This window comes from Ammospiza caudacuta, chromosome 6, assembly GCF_027887145.1.
Source record: "Ammospiza caudacuta isolate bAmmCau1 chromosome 6, bAmmCau1.pri, whole genome shotgun sequence".
Classification (NCBI taxonomy): domain Eukaryota; kingdom Metazoa; phylum Chordata; class Aves; order Passeriformes; family Passerellidae; genus Ammospiza; species Ammospiza caudacuta.
In genome coordinates, this window is record NC_080598.1 from 12,342,647 (window position 1) to 12,358,129 (window position 15,483).

Below are 15,483 nucleotides of genomic sequence, written 5' to 3' on the forward strand. Positions count from 1 at the left end.
GCACCGGGGTCCCATCGCTGGGGGCTGCGCTGTGCAGGGGGATCTGCACGAACGGGATCGGGATGGGGAGTGGGATCTGGAGTCGGATCAGAGAATGGAGTGTGCCTGAGGCGGCGGGCAGGAGTGCGAGGGAGCGGCACCCAGGCAGGCAGGACACGCAGGTGGCAGTGTGACGCTTGTGCACGGCGCCGGGAGAAGGTCACCTGTGCGCCAGGACACTCGTACGTGTGTCCCGGCCGCTGTCACAGCCCCGGGCGGGCGGGCGGGCCCGGCGGGCGGGTGACACGGGTGACAGCCGCACCCTGGAGCGGGCGGGCGCTTCCCGCCTGCCCGTCCCCATCCCTGTCCCCGCCGAGGCCACTCGGGCTCCGTGGCCCCAGCGGACACCCCCATGCAGCGGGAGCGCGGGGAGCAGAGCCCAGGAGCCCCCGAAACCGAGGTCAAGGCTGTCATCGTCGGGGATGGCGGCTGCGGGAAGACGTCGCTGCTGGTGGCCTTCGCCAAAGGGGACTTCCCCAAGGTACGGGATGCCTGTCCCCTGGGGGGTGCGGGACTGTCCCCGGGCCTGCGGGAGCGGTGGCGGGCAAAGGGCGGTGGGACCGACACGGTGGCAGCAGCGGGGCCCTCTGAGGCGGGACATGGGGACGGGGGCTGGCCCAGCTTGGGGCTGATGGGGGTCTGTGACACCTCTGCCTCTCTTGGGGAGTCCCGGGGGGAAACAGGGTTTGTCCCTCGGTGAGGGCACATAAGGGACTCGGAGAGTGCAGGGAAGGGGGGCAGCCACAGAGACCCCAGAACCCCTGTCCTGAATCCCCAAGTCCCCCTGGGGCATCCATGTGCCCTGGGATGGGGGACAAGGGTGGTTCCTATCCCTCTGCCCTGGGGAGGATGCACCATTTCCTGCTGCCTGCTTCCCTGCCTGTGCTCTGTCCTGTCCCCAGGGGTGTCCCCTCTGTCACTGCCCCCCACAGCCGCCTGTGTGACCTGTGTCCTGTCCCCTGGCAGGTCTATGTCCCCACCGTGTTTGAGAAGTACACAGCGTCCCTCCAGGTTGCCGGCAAGCCCGTGAAGATCCACCTGTGGGATACAGCAGGTGGGACAGCAGGGGACAGCCCGGGCTGGTGTGCCCCCCACTCTCCCACCCGGGCGTTTTGGGGTGTCCCACACGTGTGGTCATGTTTTGTCCCCTCCAAGGGGTCCCCATGACTGTGGCAGAGGGGGCTGACCCACAGCCTCCCCACAGATGTCACTTTCACGGTGTGTCATGGTTTCCTTCTCCACCCGGCAGGACAGGAAGACTACGACAGGCTTCGCCCTCTGTCCTACTCAGATGCCAACGTTGTCCTCATGTGCTTTGATGTCACCGACTCCAACAGCTTTGACAACATCCTAACAAAGGTAACGCAGCCCCGGGGGTGCCACCTGTCCCCTGTCCCCATCCCTGGGTGGCATGTGCCCATCCCGGGATGACATGTCCCTTCACAGTGGTACCCGGAGGTGAACCACTTCTGCAAGGGGGTCCCGGTGCTGCTGGTGGGCTGCAAGACGGACCTGCGGCAGGACCAGGAGGCGCTGCAGAAGCTGAAGGACGGGCGGATAGAGCCCGTCTCCCGCCAGCAGGTGGGTGTCACCTCCGGGTGACAGGTGACACGGCACAGGACAGGACAGCGGGGTCCTGGGGAGGTGTGACTCTGTGTGTGTGTCCCCGCAGGGAGAGGCCATGGCCCGGCAGGTCCGCGCCGTGTCCTACATGGAGTGTTCAGCCAGGTACCAGGACAACGTCGGGAACATCTTTGTGACAGCCTGCAATGCCGCCATCAGCGCCGCCCGCCGGAGGCAGCGCAAGGCGGGACCCAGGAGGGGCTGCGCCATCCTCTGAGCCCCCCGGCTCGGCACAGCCCCCTCGGACAGCCACTGCTGTCCCCGAGCTCCGACACCTCTGCCTCCGCCACCGGAGCGCCGCCGCCACCCGCCCGGCCCGGGGCTGGCACCGGCGGTCACCGCGGGGTGACAGCAGGAAAGCATTCCTGGCATGAACTGTCACCCGCCTGCATCCCAGAGTTCCTTTCCAGCTGGGGATGCCGCTGGGGATGTCCCTGTCCCGCCAGGAATCCATCCCAGCGTCCTGTGCCAGCAGCCCCTGCCAGCCGGGCTCTGGGGACACAGAACTGATTTGGGGCTCCCCTTCCCGCTGGCAGGCCAGCGCCGGAGGGGGACACGGGGTCACTGCAGGGCCATCTTCTGCCATTAAAGTGACTCAAAACTCATCGGCCTGAGCGGTCCCTGGGGCAGGGGCAGCCCCTGCACGGCCTGGGGGCGTCGGGGACCCTGGGTGGGTGTTGGGGACACAATGTGGGTGTCAGGGATATGGTGTGGGTGTCGGGGACATGGTGTGGGTGTTGAGGACAGGATGTGGGTGTTGGGGACATGGTATGGGTGTCAGGGACATGGTGTGGGTGTCAGGGACATGGTGTAGATGTCGGGGTTATGGTGTGGGTGTCAGGGACATGATGTGGGTGTTGGGGACATGGTGTGGGTGTTGGGAACAGGATGTGGGTGTTGGGGATGTGGTGTAGGTGGGTGTTGGGTTCCCGCCATGGGCCCAGGTTGGATGAGAGACCACCGGGATGGGGTCATCATCCGATTTTGGGTTGAGGTATGTGTGAGCATGTGTTCAGGTGTGTGCTGCACATACAAGTCTATAACCACATGTATAGTTATATACATATGTTTTTATATACATGCTTCTATATAATGTATATCTAACTATAGAGTTAATGTATAGCCATCCATATCCCTATATTTATTTTATATATCACTGCATACAGTTAGGCTGTAACTATCTATAGAACTATGTATAGTTTATAAAACACTGTTTATAGTGTATAACTAAGGAGCTGTACTGGTTACCCAGGTGGATGTAGGTGCCTGCCGGTGTCTCTGCATTCAGACCCCCATACAGGCGTGCACAGCCGTGCGAGCACCCGCGAAGCCCGCGGGGACACCGAGGGGCCTCACGGCGGAGCGTTTTGTGCCACGAGCCCCCCAAAATCCCACCGGGGCTCCCCCTCTCCGGCCCCCCCGCCAGGGGCGTGGCCACGTGGGGAAGGGGCGTGGTTATGAGAGGGGGCGTGGTTTGTACGGGGTGGGCGTGGCCGGGCCCGAGACGCGCGCGCGCGGGGCGGGGCCGGGCCGGGCAGCGCACGGCGCACGCGCGGGCTGTGGGGGGGGCCCGTGCGCGCGGCGCGTGCGCGTGGCGTCGGTGTGTATGTGAGGCTCTGACGGGTTCAAAATGGCGGCGGCGGCTCCTGTGTGAGGAGGGGGAATCGCGTCCCGGCCGGGGGGCGGCGGCGCAGGGGGGGCACCGCGCGGGCGGGACGGGGCGGGCGGCGCCGGCGGAGCCCCGGCACTCGGCGGCGGGAGGGGTGCGGTGGCGATGGAGGCGGCGGCGGCGGTGGCGGGGGGACGCGGGCCGCGGCGGCGGGGGGCGGCCGGCGGGGCTGTCAGCGCCCGCTGCCCGCGCCGGGAGCGGCGGGGCCGGGGGCGCGGCGGGCCCGGGGCGCGATCGCTGCTGACCGGGGGTTCCTCCTCCTCCGTCTGTTCTGTTCCCCTTCCCCCGTGCCGGCGGTAGAAGAGGACAAAGGCGCAGGAGAGACCTGGTGAGCACCGCGGGGTCACCGGCGAGCCCCGAGTTTGTGCGGGGCCCCGGAGCGCGGCCGGGCGGGAGCGGGCGCGGGCGGCTCTCCCCTTGCCGGGCCCCGGGAGGCCGCGTCGGGAAGTTGAGGAGGGGGCGGCGGGTGCCGGCTGACAGCTCCCCGGGGACCGTCCCTCCCTCCCTCCCGCCTCCCGTCCTGCCCCCCGTCCTGCCCCGGCGGGGGCGGGCTGGGGTGGCCCGGCGGGCCGGGGCTGGCCCCTTCCCCCGCGGCGGGGCCGGCGCGCCGAGCTCCGCTTGTCCGGTTGTTTATAAACAGAGTTCAGCAAGTGTGGGGAAGCTGCCTCCCTCGACCGAGCCGGAGTCCGGTGCCGTGGCTCCAAGGGAGGCAGGGGTGGGGAAGGTGCTGGCGGGACCGGGAGCGCTCGGGGGTCGGGGAGGAGCAGGACGGAGCGAGTTCGCCCTGCGTGGTCGTAGCGGTTCTGTAACACTGAGGGGATGGCAGATCCCCTTCCTCGATCCTATTCCCCGATTCTCCTCCCCGAAGGTCCGACTTAGGCATAGTGCTGGGGATTAAGAGCCGTGCCATACCCAGGCTTTGGTTGGTTTCTGTCCCTTTAAAAAAAAAAAGTGTAGGTGCCATCTGACGCCCTGGGAGGTTTTCCTAGGTTGGTTTGTGGTGTCACAAGGTGGCACATTTGGAGAGCTCAGCATTTAGGTCTCCTCCAGCCAGGAGTTAGATCCCTAGCTGCTCCCCTGCTTGGGTGCTATGTGTAAGAGATCCCATATGCCTTCCCCGCTCATGGGACACATCCTGTAGCACTGTAGTTTCTCCCGGGTGCCACGGTATAGGATATCCCAAGGCCAGTGATTGTGTTGTTTGGAGAAGGATTTGACAGCACCTTCCCTGGTTTTTATCCCATTGTGGGCCAGAGGAGCCGCTGGTGGTAGTGTGGAGCCAGGGTGGGAGACCTGCAGCTCCTGTTGTGTTACAGGAGAGCTGGTGAAGTCCTTTACCCTGACATTTATTCTGAGTTAAAATAGGAGCCTTAGAGGTTGGCATGGGCTCATCCACTGGGTTCTCCCAGCCCCCAGGGCAGGGTGGGGTTGGCCCCAAGAGGAGAAGGGAAGTGAGGGGTGTGGGTGTCCCTGTGCCCTTTTTCACTGTTTGCCTCTGGCTCCCAAGGAGGAAGAGGACGATGACAGCAGTCCTGGCGTGTCCTTTTCGCTCTCCTCCGAGGAGTCGGAGATGGAGCCCGAGGAAGAACGGATCCGATACAGCCAGAGACTGGTCAGTGGTGCCCTTGGGACAGTCCTGTTCCAGGCTTGCTTCTCTTGCAGCTGCAGAGGGGAAGGGCTTTTCCTGGCAGCAGGGTTGAACCACCCAGATGCAGGCTGCTCAGAGGTGTGGGTTTGGCTCTGGTTGGCTTTGTGGGTCTTTTTGTGTCACTGAGTTTGTACTAATGAAGGGAATTTGGCTGCTGAGCTCTGGAAAGGGAGGTTGGAGACTGAAGCTGGGGAAGGAGCTTTGGGGTAGGAACATGAAACTGGTGTCAGTGTAGTTTCTGTCACAACAGTTTTTTTTATGTGTGTTTGTGACAAGCAGAGGACCTGAAACACTGTGTGTTACCAGTCTTGATTTAGGTGGCTGTGAAAGCTGAGGGAACCAGCTCCAGCTTCAGGCTTCAGTTTTCCTGTGCCTGTGTCTCTTCCCAGTGTTTTCTTCTGAAGGGAGCTGTTCCAGCATTCAGGTCCCAGTCAGGCCCTGTCAGGAGCTCTGGTGTTTCTGCTGGGACTGCATGAATCCAATGGAAATTGGGCTGTAACTGGGAGCAGCTTGGGAGCAACTGCTCTTAGAGTCTGAGGTGATATTCCCAGGGAGGGAGGGAAGCTGCTGTGCCTCCCACACTCTTTTGAGGCAGCTGCAAGCCCCCAGGGAGGGCAAGTGGCAGCTCTGTGGTGGAGGGAGTCCCTCTCTGAGTCACATCTGTACCCTCACCTTCAAGGTGCTGCCCATAAAGGTGAATCTTTATCCTTTAATTCTCTGGAATCATTTGGTGTGAGGCTGTGTGGTTCTTGGCATTAGGCTTTGTCCTCAAGATGAGCAGTTCTGGGTGCTGGGGAGTTCCCCAGTGCTTTGGTGGATGTTTTAATTTGGCATCAGTGCAGTCCCACCTCCTCCCTCATCCTGACACATCTATTCCCACAGCTGTGCAGGATGCAGCTCAAGGTGCTGGTTTGGCTGGGGAGTGATCCAGGACTAACCCAAAACATCTGGATAAGGATGTGGCAGGTGAAGGGGGCTATCAGCCAGGAACTTGTCAGTTGAAGTATGCTTATCATCTCTCAAATGGAAATCAGGAGGAGCTGGTGTCCTGGTGCAGGTGGGCTGGGCTCCAGCAGGATGTGCTAAGCTGGATAAATGCCTGCAGGCTGATGAGCTCCGTGCTTAAGGGGTTTGGGAGGGCACATGGGCAGCAGGGTGAGGCTCACCTGGACTTGTGTGCTGTCTGTGCTGGCCTGAGGCCCAGGGAGGAGGCATGACCCCTGTGGGGTGGCTGAGGCTTAACTCCTACCTCCTGCCATGCTTTTCCTGGAAACTTCCAGCTCATTATGTGCTCCTGCTGTGTCAGTGATGCTCTCTTGCTGAAGGACCCTTAAAAGATGATTGTTTTTCTTCTGTAGAGCATGATTTGACTTATTCGAATATCCCACATATGCCTTGGCCTTGGGAGCTGGGTTAGTAGGCCTGAATGAGAAGTTCCAAGTAGGGAAGCAGTGAGCTGCTGGTACAGTGTGTTTCTGCTGCTGTCAGCTGTGTTTCTGGTGTGTGACTGGGGCTCAAATAGCAAAAAATAAATGTATTTTAACAAACCAATCCAGGTGTGATAGTAGTTCTACCAGCCAAACAACCTGAACCTGAAGTTTATGGTGGTGAAGGAGCTGAATTAATTGTGTGGTTTGATGGTGCCAGCTGAGATGGCAGAGGCGGTTTGTTCTCTGGTGTGTCAGGTAATCACACTGGCAGCATCCTTTTCCTGACTAGTTTCTGTGGGACATAGATGAAATCTCGAGTGTTCTGTGTTATTCTCTTTAATTTGCACTAATGTTGCCTTCCCCTGCTTTGACAAAAATCTGATGTGTGTCTGTTTTGTGAATGAATTTATCAGTGCTGGTGAAAGATCTGGGTTTGGAGGAGAATTTCACCTCTGCTTCAGGTGTGGTCACGTTCCTTCAGGAATTCTCTGCTGGGTCACACATGCCTGTGTGGCACAATGACACCGATTGGATGGGCTGCACTGCCCTAACTGTACTTCCTTCCTAGCTCAGGCTCTGCATCCATGACTCCCAGGATAACACAGGCCTGGGTGAGGGCTCTGGACTCAGAGATATCTTGGGAGGATGTCTTGCACCCATCCATGACCATCTGTGGGAGAAGCTGTGTCCTGGTGAGCTCTGGGAGGCTCACACAGGCCGTGGGTGATGCTGAGTGTGGAGAGGACACAGAGGAGCAGGTTATGGGCTATCCATGCTCCTCACCAGACACTGGGAGCAGTGCAGATGGGACTTGCAGGCACTGTGGAGCAGTTTCCTGCTAATTCTGTATGTGAGTTATTCTGCCCGGCTCTGTAACGAGGCATTTCCTGGGGCTTGGGCTGAGGTTCCAGCATTTCAAGCTGGAGTTGTGTGTTTGGAGGCCCTTAACCAAGGAGCTGAAATGCTCTATTGTGTCCTGAGCCTGAGTGACAGTCCAGCCCTGGCACTAACAATGCCACGGTCCCTCTCTGAGACTTGGAAGTCTTTGCTGGCTGTCACTGGGTGGTTGCACCCAGCCCATGTCACACCAGGCTGTTGGGCTCCCACGAGGAGCCTGGACTCCTGAAAGGCTCTGCAGAAAGAGATCCATTGGGCTGCTGCTCACAGAGGCTGCCTGCCCTTCTGCAGAGCAGCCCTGCCATGTTCCTGGGTGCTGGAAGTGTGAGGAAATCTCACCTTCTGCCTGCTCCAGGGCTCGTTTTGGCAGGGCTGTGCTGTGAACTGAGACTAGCAAGGCCCTGTGAATTGCAAGCTGGGATTAGCACATTACCACAGTGCTGCCATGTGCTTGCAGTGACAATGTTCAGGGTGAGAAATGAAGGGCAGCAGCGCTGGATCACTTCAGAATGACTTGGGAGCACAGCAGGGGAGGGCCATTATCCGAAGGACAAATCCTGCTCATCACAGCCTTCCCAGCAGTCTGGATCTCAGGGTGTGGTTCCCAGTTAGGATTGCCGGGGTGGTAGAGCTGGTTGAGGAGGTTTTCTCCCTCAATGAGTGAGTGCTCTGGGAGCTGATGGCCCTGAGGTGAACATTGCCTCAGGGAATTGTGCATCATGCCCTGGATAGAAGTTGGCAGGGGGGAGGCACAGTCCCAGCTGTTGTCTGTGCTGGGGTAGTGAGCAAACCTGACGGGGCTGAAAGTCTGAGATGGGGAGACAGGGTGGGGTAGGAACCTCTTAAACTGGCTCTGCTGCTGGAGAGAGCCTGGGGAGGAGCCTCGCCCTCCCTGGGGGCTCTGTGGGCTGAGCCACAGCCCCTGCTGGGGTGTTGGGCCCCAGTGACCATCCCTGGCTGGGTGCAGTGTCGCCCTTGTTGTGGCTGTGGGAAGAGCTGTGACACCCATGAAGGGAAATGGGCTCGTGGAGCAGGAGATCAAAGTGCTGTGGGTGCTGGAGAGTTAGGGAGGTGAGAGGGAGCTGGGGAGTGCTGTGCTCTGTCCCGTGGTCTGAGGCAGTCTGTGTCCTGCCCTAGCACTGCCCTGCCCTCTGGTCAGATCCTTGTGTGAAATTCGAGAGGAGGCTCTGCCTGTCCCTACCAGCCAGAGCAGAGGCCTCTCCTGTAAACAGCAGTTACCAAACCTGCCCTTACATGTCGGTGTCCACCCCGAGAGAGCTCAGATGGGCTTTGCAGCATGTGCAGCCATCAGCTGGGGGGTGAAGCCTGGGGAGTGTGCAGGACAAGGTTTTTCCTACAGCCTTGCATGCTGTGGAGTGATCCCAGCTCAGCCCGTGCCTGAGGGGTGGCACTTCTGGCTCTGACCAGTGCCCAGATTCCCAGCAGCTGGAATCTTGTGGTTTCCAACTTGTTTGTATTCTTTCTGCAGGATGATAGTTCTGCAGGGTGATAGTTCAGGACACAAGTCCCGCAGGAAGGCCCACACATGTTGACAGGACACTTGTGACAGTTTTTCTCACAGGATAGGAATAAATTGAGGGATAGGAATAAATTGAGGGATAAATGGCCTCCAAGCTGAGAGAGGGAGGTCAGGGGGAGCAGGCTGTGGGCTGCCTGTGTCAGGTAAGATGGGAAAGAGGAGGATGCAGCTTCCTACCTTTCGTGTGTTGCTCCATCTTGAGAGTTTCACAGTATCCCAACAGTGGGATGTGAGGAGCAATCCCATCAGGTTCAGCCCAAGTTTTGGTTTGTCCTGTACAGCTGCTCACTGCCAGGTAATGATCCCTGGGGATTGCTGGTGTTTGTCACCCCCAGGTACTGGGGGGGGTGACAGAGGCCAGTCCTGCTGCATTCTGGCTGTTCCAGGGCTGCTCCCACTGATTCGGGACTCACATGAGTGCACTGGGGTGACCCTGCCTGTGTCAGATACTGAGCATGGGATGAGCCCCAGGCACTGGGTGAGGATTTGGGTGGTTTTACATCACCTGCCCCCTCTTCCCCACATTTGAAATGTGACACTGGCAATTCCTGTCAAGCCAAGCTCCTTCCTGGAGTTCCTCTGTGTCCTCTGTGTGAAACCCAGCTTGGCCAAATGTCCCTGCTGGACACACCTCAGCTGCCCAGTCTAGACAGGACCCGGGCAAGGGGGGTAATTAATCTCTCCCACATGCCTCGAACTGGAGGCACTACAAATGAGTCATTCCCAATGACCCAGGTGTAATAAATGAGCTCTAAATAATTCAGGGGCTGTTCAGATTTGGTCTGGGCAGGGCTTTGGTGGAAACTAGCAGCAACTGAAGGCTATTCTTGGAAAGCTTTAGAAATCCCTTTGAGCACTTAGATCCTGCCAGATGCATGACTGTGCTGGTCCCTGGGAGAATACGTCCCTGAAACCAAGTGGATGCTGTTCCCTGTCAGCAGAGAGGGATGCAGGAGGTAAATATCTGCTGGATTCTTACTGTCCCAAGCCTGGCTGTGCTCTGAGTGTGTCCTGGAAGCTGCAGTGCTGACTAAGCAAGGAGCCAAATACCACAGAAGCACTTCAAGTTACCTGTGAGTTACCAAACGATCTCTGCAGGCTTCATTTATGTTCCTATACTAACCAGGAATAAGTTTTCCCAGGATTATCCCAGCTGGAGGTGACACTGACAAGTCAGGAGAGCAGTCCCTGTGCCCCCAGTGCCTTTTTAGTTATGTTAGGAGGCACCCAGATCTACAGCTCACTGGCTGGGTTTGGGGCAGGAAGGGCATATGTGGGAAAGTGGTGATATTCTCAGAAGGTGCAGAAACAAGGTGCTGCACTCATCTTGTCCTCTGAAAATGTATAAGGTAGCAATTCCCTTCAAGATGAGATCTTTGGTGCTGCTGCTGAGGGAAGAGTGTTGGTGTTTCCAGAGGAGGAAATGATGGCTGAGCCTTGGGGGCTGTGAGGAACTTTGGTGTTGTTCCTCCCTTTCCACAGTGGCCTGCACTCCCTGAGCTGCTGATGCTCCCTGTTTACCTCTTTTCCCAGTTCTTGGCAGCCAGGTGGGGAACATCCAGAGCTGGCTGTGGCTGTTGCTTTCTGCCACTTGAGGTGGTTCAGGTGAACCTGGTGACAAAGTGTATCCTGGGAATCCATGGATGATATGGGTGGAGAGGAGGTGGAGCTGTTGGACAGATCTGTCCCGTTCCTGTGTCCATGCTTGTGCATCTCTGTTGCTGTAGCAACAGCACTGGGAGTAAACAGCAATGAGCTGGCTTTCCAGGGATTCTGAGTCCCTCTGGAAGTTCCAGGAACTTGGACCAGAGAAGTTTTTGGGTTGAGATTTGCTCAGGGTTGCAGGGTGGTAGATTTTTCACATTTTAGCTGTTGCTCTGTACACGTAAGAGTTTTATTAAAGCTGCTCCTTTAGGTCAAGGAGGAGGCTCTGTGAGCTTTGTTCATGCTGCTCCTCAGGGCTGGGAGCTGAGTACACAATCCTGTTGTGTTTTAGCCAGCCCTGACAGAGTTTGGGAGAAAATACTGCTTGAGAAAAGTCCTCCTTGTTCTTCCATGTACCCCTGGCTCCTGGGAGCTGTAATCTTGGGATAGAGCTGAGGCAGCTGGAAGTGGAAAGGACAGGGCTGGCAGTGCATGCTCCTTTAAGGTCAGGCTGCCTCAGTGTCTTTAATTTGCTGTGCATAAATATTTCCATGTGTCACTGAGCCCCTTTGCCCCATTTGGAGTAAGGAAGGGACGAGTGCTGGGCTCCTTATGGAGGAGAGGGGGAGGGAGTGTGTGCAGGGATGGTGTAACAGCACAGAGTCCAGAGGAAATATCCTTCCTAGGAGCTGGATTCCCACATTGTCCATGTTCTTCCCAAAGGCTCTGGGCTGTTTCCCCTCTCCCTGAGCATCCTCAGCCCCATAGCCTGCAATGCAGCCAGCCTGCTGCTGTTCCCTTTAAAAAATGGTGTCAGCTGAGCAGGAATTGCAGTGCAAACCTCAAAGCTTCCTGCGTTTTTGTTATTCCAGTACTCCTGTGGTCCAGCTTCTCTCAGGCTGGGACAGAACTGGCAACAGGTTTTGGCAGAGCTGGGTTGGGACACTGAGAAATTCGGAGGGTGAGCATTTCCCTCAATAATAATAAAAAAAAATTTAAAAATCCAAGCTAGCCCTGTGATCTCTGTGTGTTGGAGACAGAGAGGTCTCCAGCAAGGAATGAAGTCACTGAGGGCTGGCCTGCTACTGCTGCATCAGCTGCACCTCTGAGGGCATATGGCTCTGACTGTCCCTTGTCCTGGGTCTCTGCCTCCTGGTCTGTGTGGGCTCAGTGCTGGGAATATGGACTAAATGTGTATCATTTTCAAGCCAGCCTTTTTTGGAGCAGTTTGGTTAATTTTCTTCCATTTGGGGGGAATCTGTTGCCTTCCTGCACAAAGCAAAAGGAGGAGCAGAGCTGGTACTGCTCATCTACCTCACTGCACAGGGCTCGTGCTGGGGACACCTGACAGGGAAAGGGCTGCACACAGGCTTTTTCCTTGGATTTCTACTGATTGGGAAGGGAGTGGGGTGTAATTCAAGAGGTTTTCTCAGTCTTCTCCAGAAATGAGAGGGCTGAATACCAAAGGATGGTTTTTAGCACTGAGGGTCAGCGCTCAGCCTTGAAATGGTGTGGATGGTTTGATGTTCCTTCAAGAGGTTCTCCAGGCTTGCATGGAATCCAGGCAGGATTTCTCCTGATGCCATGGCTGGTGGTGGCAATGGGCAGTCTGGGGGTTAGCAGTGCCATCAAAGCCCTTTGGGACAGTGGCTGTGTGTGACAGAGGCTGCAGGTGACTGGAGTGAGGAGCTGTATCCTTTCCTAGGAGCAGTGCCTCCTTTTTGGGACTGCTGCCAGAGCTGCCCATCTGTGATCTGATCTAGCATGTTCCTCTGCCTCGTGGTTTTGCTGCTGTGACTGGTCACTGTGTGCTTTGGGAGCAGCTGTGGAGCTCTGCTTGGCCCCTCCATGCTCCCTCCCCACCTGCCTTGCTCCAATTCCTCAGTTACTCTTCGTGTACGTTCAATTTTGTAACCCAAAAGTGCAAAGCAAAGCGTTCTCCCCGGTCATTCTGAAATGCTGCCAGCCTTGCTCGTGATAGGAATCCCTCCTGGAGCTGGGAAGCCTGGAAAGGCTCCAGTTTTGTGTAGATCCTGTTTGCTCCTCAGCCTGGTGCTTGGAGTCTGTCTTTGTCCAGGGATGTGCCACCTGGGATACACCCATTCAGCACTCCAGCTTTTGAGAGAAATGGGAGGTGGTGAGGGGCATTAAACCTGAGTTAAGCTCAGTGGTTCCTCTCGTCTGGGTCTCTGCAGGGGATTGTGCTGTTGTTTAGATCCTAAGTGGTGCCTGCCATGTCTGGGGGAGCAGGGAGTCCAGGGTTAAGGTGGGAGAGGGCAGCAGCCTGCTGCTGCTGTGCTGGTGCTCCAGAGCTTAGAGCCCAGCCCAGGAGCTGAAGTGGGAGGTGCAGCCTTGGAGGGGAGAGGGATATAGAAAGGAAAAGCTCTTGTGCTTAAGATAAGCAGTGACCTGGCAGGCCGCTGATTGTCATAATCTTGGTGCCTTGGTTCTTCACACTCTATCTGGAAACTCTGGCAAGGGAGGATCTTCCCTGCATAGCCCGTTCTGGCATTGGCACCTGCTGTGCCCTGGGTCTGTCTGATCACAGCCTGGCTGCTTCCCTGCCTGTCCATCCTCCTGTCAGGCTGCCTTGTGGCTTCCTGGAGAAATGGATGTTGTTCTTCCCACTTTGCCACTGCTAAAATTGCTGGGGATTCTCAGCACAAGGTCTCAGGCAGAATCCTGGGCTTGCCTCAGGTACTCACTGGAGATCAGAACACCCATCAAGAGATTCAAATGTTGTAGATCTGGATTTATCTAGGCAAGAGCCACAGTTTGCTGTAAAAATATGTGAGAAGTTAAATTCCTTAACTGAGGAGAGTTGAGCTGGTTGATTTATTATCAATTTGGGTGCATTTCAGCAGAGTAAACCTGCAAAGGGATGGGGTAAGGAAGAAATGCACTGTCCTATGGATACACTGGGAGCCAGGGAGAAGTTAAAACCTGCAACAGGGGGATTTTGGGATTGGAAATGGAGGTGAAACTTTCCTGCATTCTTCATGTCAGAGGAGTAGAAGAGAGTTGTGGGAGGCTTCACACAGGCAAGCTGCTCTGGAAAGACAACAGGCAGAGGGAGAGGAAAAGTGAGAGGGGTGCTCTGGTCTCCTGAGGGGGAAGGAGCTGCGGCATAGCAGGAAGAGGTTCCTGGTGCCTGGGAGATGAAGCTGAGGGAGGGGATGGCAGCAGACAGGACAGGAAGTGACTAAAATACTGTGGTGTGTGTTGGTTGTTGGTTTCACTCTTTAAATACATGAGGCTCTTTCAGCGAAAGGACGGCCTGTTCTTTTCTTCAAATGTGACCTTGTACTCGTTCTCCCCTCAAAAAAACCTCACAGGAGAGGAGTTTTCTGGCTCTCTTCAGCTGACTGTCAGCTCCTTTGCTGTTAGAGGGAGCTGTGCTCCATGGAGGCAGCGCTTGCTGATGGAAAGAGGTTTCCAAGGAAGGATTTTGGAGAGTGCCGCTGTGGAGATCTCCCTGGAATCCCTGGGTGAAGGAGAATGGAGGTGAAAGAATCAGAATAGAAGGGATATCTGTCAGCAGGATTAATATTCATGCTTCCTATTTCCTCCGTTAATTGAAAGGTACCCAGGAGGGTCAGAAAGAAATGGTGAAGGACAGCTATCTTAGGTGGGAATTGCTGGCTGTCTGGTCTTGGAGGATGAATAAAGTGCCTTTATCTTGACCCTGCCTGACACAGAGAGAAAAGGTTTGGACCACTTGACAGTTCTTCCTTAGTAAAACTCTCAGCAGGATGAAAAATGCCTGAATTCTAAGAGAAAGCTGGGAAAACAAAGTGATATTTAAATATTGCTGCTTAGTACTGAATTCTGAGGTTGTCCTACAGATAATGTGATGTGCCTGACTCTGTGCCCTTTCTTCTCTGGAGCTGAACTTCACCCAGAACGTTCTCACAGGTGGCAGTTTTGGGGACAGCTGCTGATCTCATTTTGGGAAGCTGTGTCCCTGGCTGAACTGGTTGATGCTGGAAGGTCTCCCAATAGTGGAGTCACTCCCAGGAAGAAGCAGTTCTGGTCTAAGAGTCCAGGCCTGTGAGTTGCTGATGTTCTCTGGATGGGCTGTAGGAATGTGCTGGGAAGGGATACTCAGCCAAGCCCCATCCCTAGCACAGGCTCTGGGACAAGGGTGGCCAGCTCTTCCTGGGAAGAAGTCACACTTGGTGCTGTCAGAAGGACTGGCACAGCTCTGTGTGTGCAGTAGTGGCAAGGTTAGGTTGGCATTAGCTTGTCATGGCTTCGCAGGTGTCACCTGTAGCCAGTTATTTATCCAGGCAGCAATTTCCTGTGTGGCTGTGTGGCACATCAGAAGCAAGGGGGTTTTGGAGCATCCACTGAGCACATCTGTCCTCATACAGAGACCCAGTTTGGGGACATGGGGTCTGTGGTTTGTGTCACTGTGCTGTGAGGAAGCTGCAGGCTCCAGGAGGGGAAGACTCCCGCAGCTGCTGCCTCTCCCATACCGCATGCCTAGAAGCACAGAAGCCTTTCCTTCCTCCTGCCTGCTCTGGGGCCCTGAAATATTGTTTTTCCCCACCCTCCCAAGACAACAATGACTTGAAAGCAGCGTGGCCCCGGCTGGGTCCAATGGAATGGGAGCTGTTTGCATTGTGCTTTTGGGTCCTCAGCCACGCTGGGATCCTGCTTTCCTCATGCTGGGCCAATTAGGAGGCCAGACTCTGCCCTGCCCATGGGAACAGGGCAAAGCTGATCTGCCTGGGAGCTGGAGGGGGTTTGTGGCTGATGCTTTGCTGATGACAGGAGCAATAGACTTTGGAATTTGCTCGGCTGGAGGACACAATCCTCTTCCTTCTGTGTTTTGCATCCTTGTTTCCTCATTGCAAAGGATTCAAGTTTAAGGTGTTCCTGCCTGTTTCCTGGTGTTTGCACTTCTGTGGTGTGGCTGCCTTATCGTGGAGTGGTTTGGGTTGAAGGTTCCAACCTGTTTGCTTTGGAGGCTGTGCTGTGAAGGACATCT

At 56.3% G+C, this 15,483-nt stretch overlaps 2 protein-coding genes across 2 annotated transcripts in view; both read left to right on the top strand.

Moving 5' to 3' along the window:
• The first annotated feature begins 312 nt into the window (after positions 1-312).
• Positions 313-1,879, top strand: RHOD (ras homolog family member D). The gene is made up of 5 exons (XM_058806329.1): positions 313-520; positions 1,006-1,093; positions 1,289-1,398; positions 1,486-1,620; positions 1,712-1,879. The coding sequence occupies exons 1-5, from the start codon at positions 392-394 to the stop codon at positions 1,877-1,879; spliced, it is 630 nt and encodes a 209-aa protein (XP_058662312.1). The 5' UTR covers positions 313-391.
• A 1,346-nt stretch (positions 1,880-3,225) lies between these two features.
• The window catches only part of KDM2A (lysine demethylase 2A), a 32,286-nt gene continuing 20,028 nt past the window's right edge, over positions 3,226-15,483 (top strand). Inside the window, exons 1-3 of the mRNA XM_058806357.1 lie at positions 3,226-3,312; positions 3,632-3,659; positions 4,839-4,943. Of these exons, the coding sequence (XP_058662340.1) occupies positions 3,293-3,312; positions 3,632-3,659; positions 4,839-4,943 (153 nt within the window). The 5' untranslated portion in view covers positions 3,226-3,292. The remainder of the gene's footprint in view (positions 3,313-3,631; positions 3,660-4,838; positions 4,944-15,483) is intronic.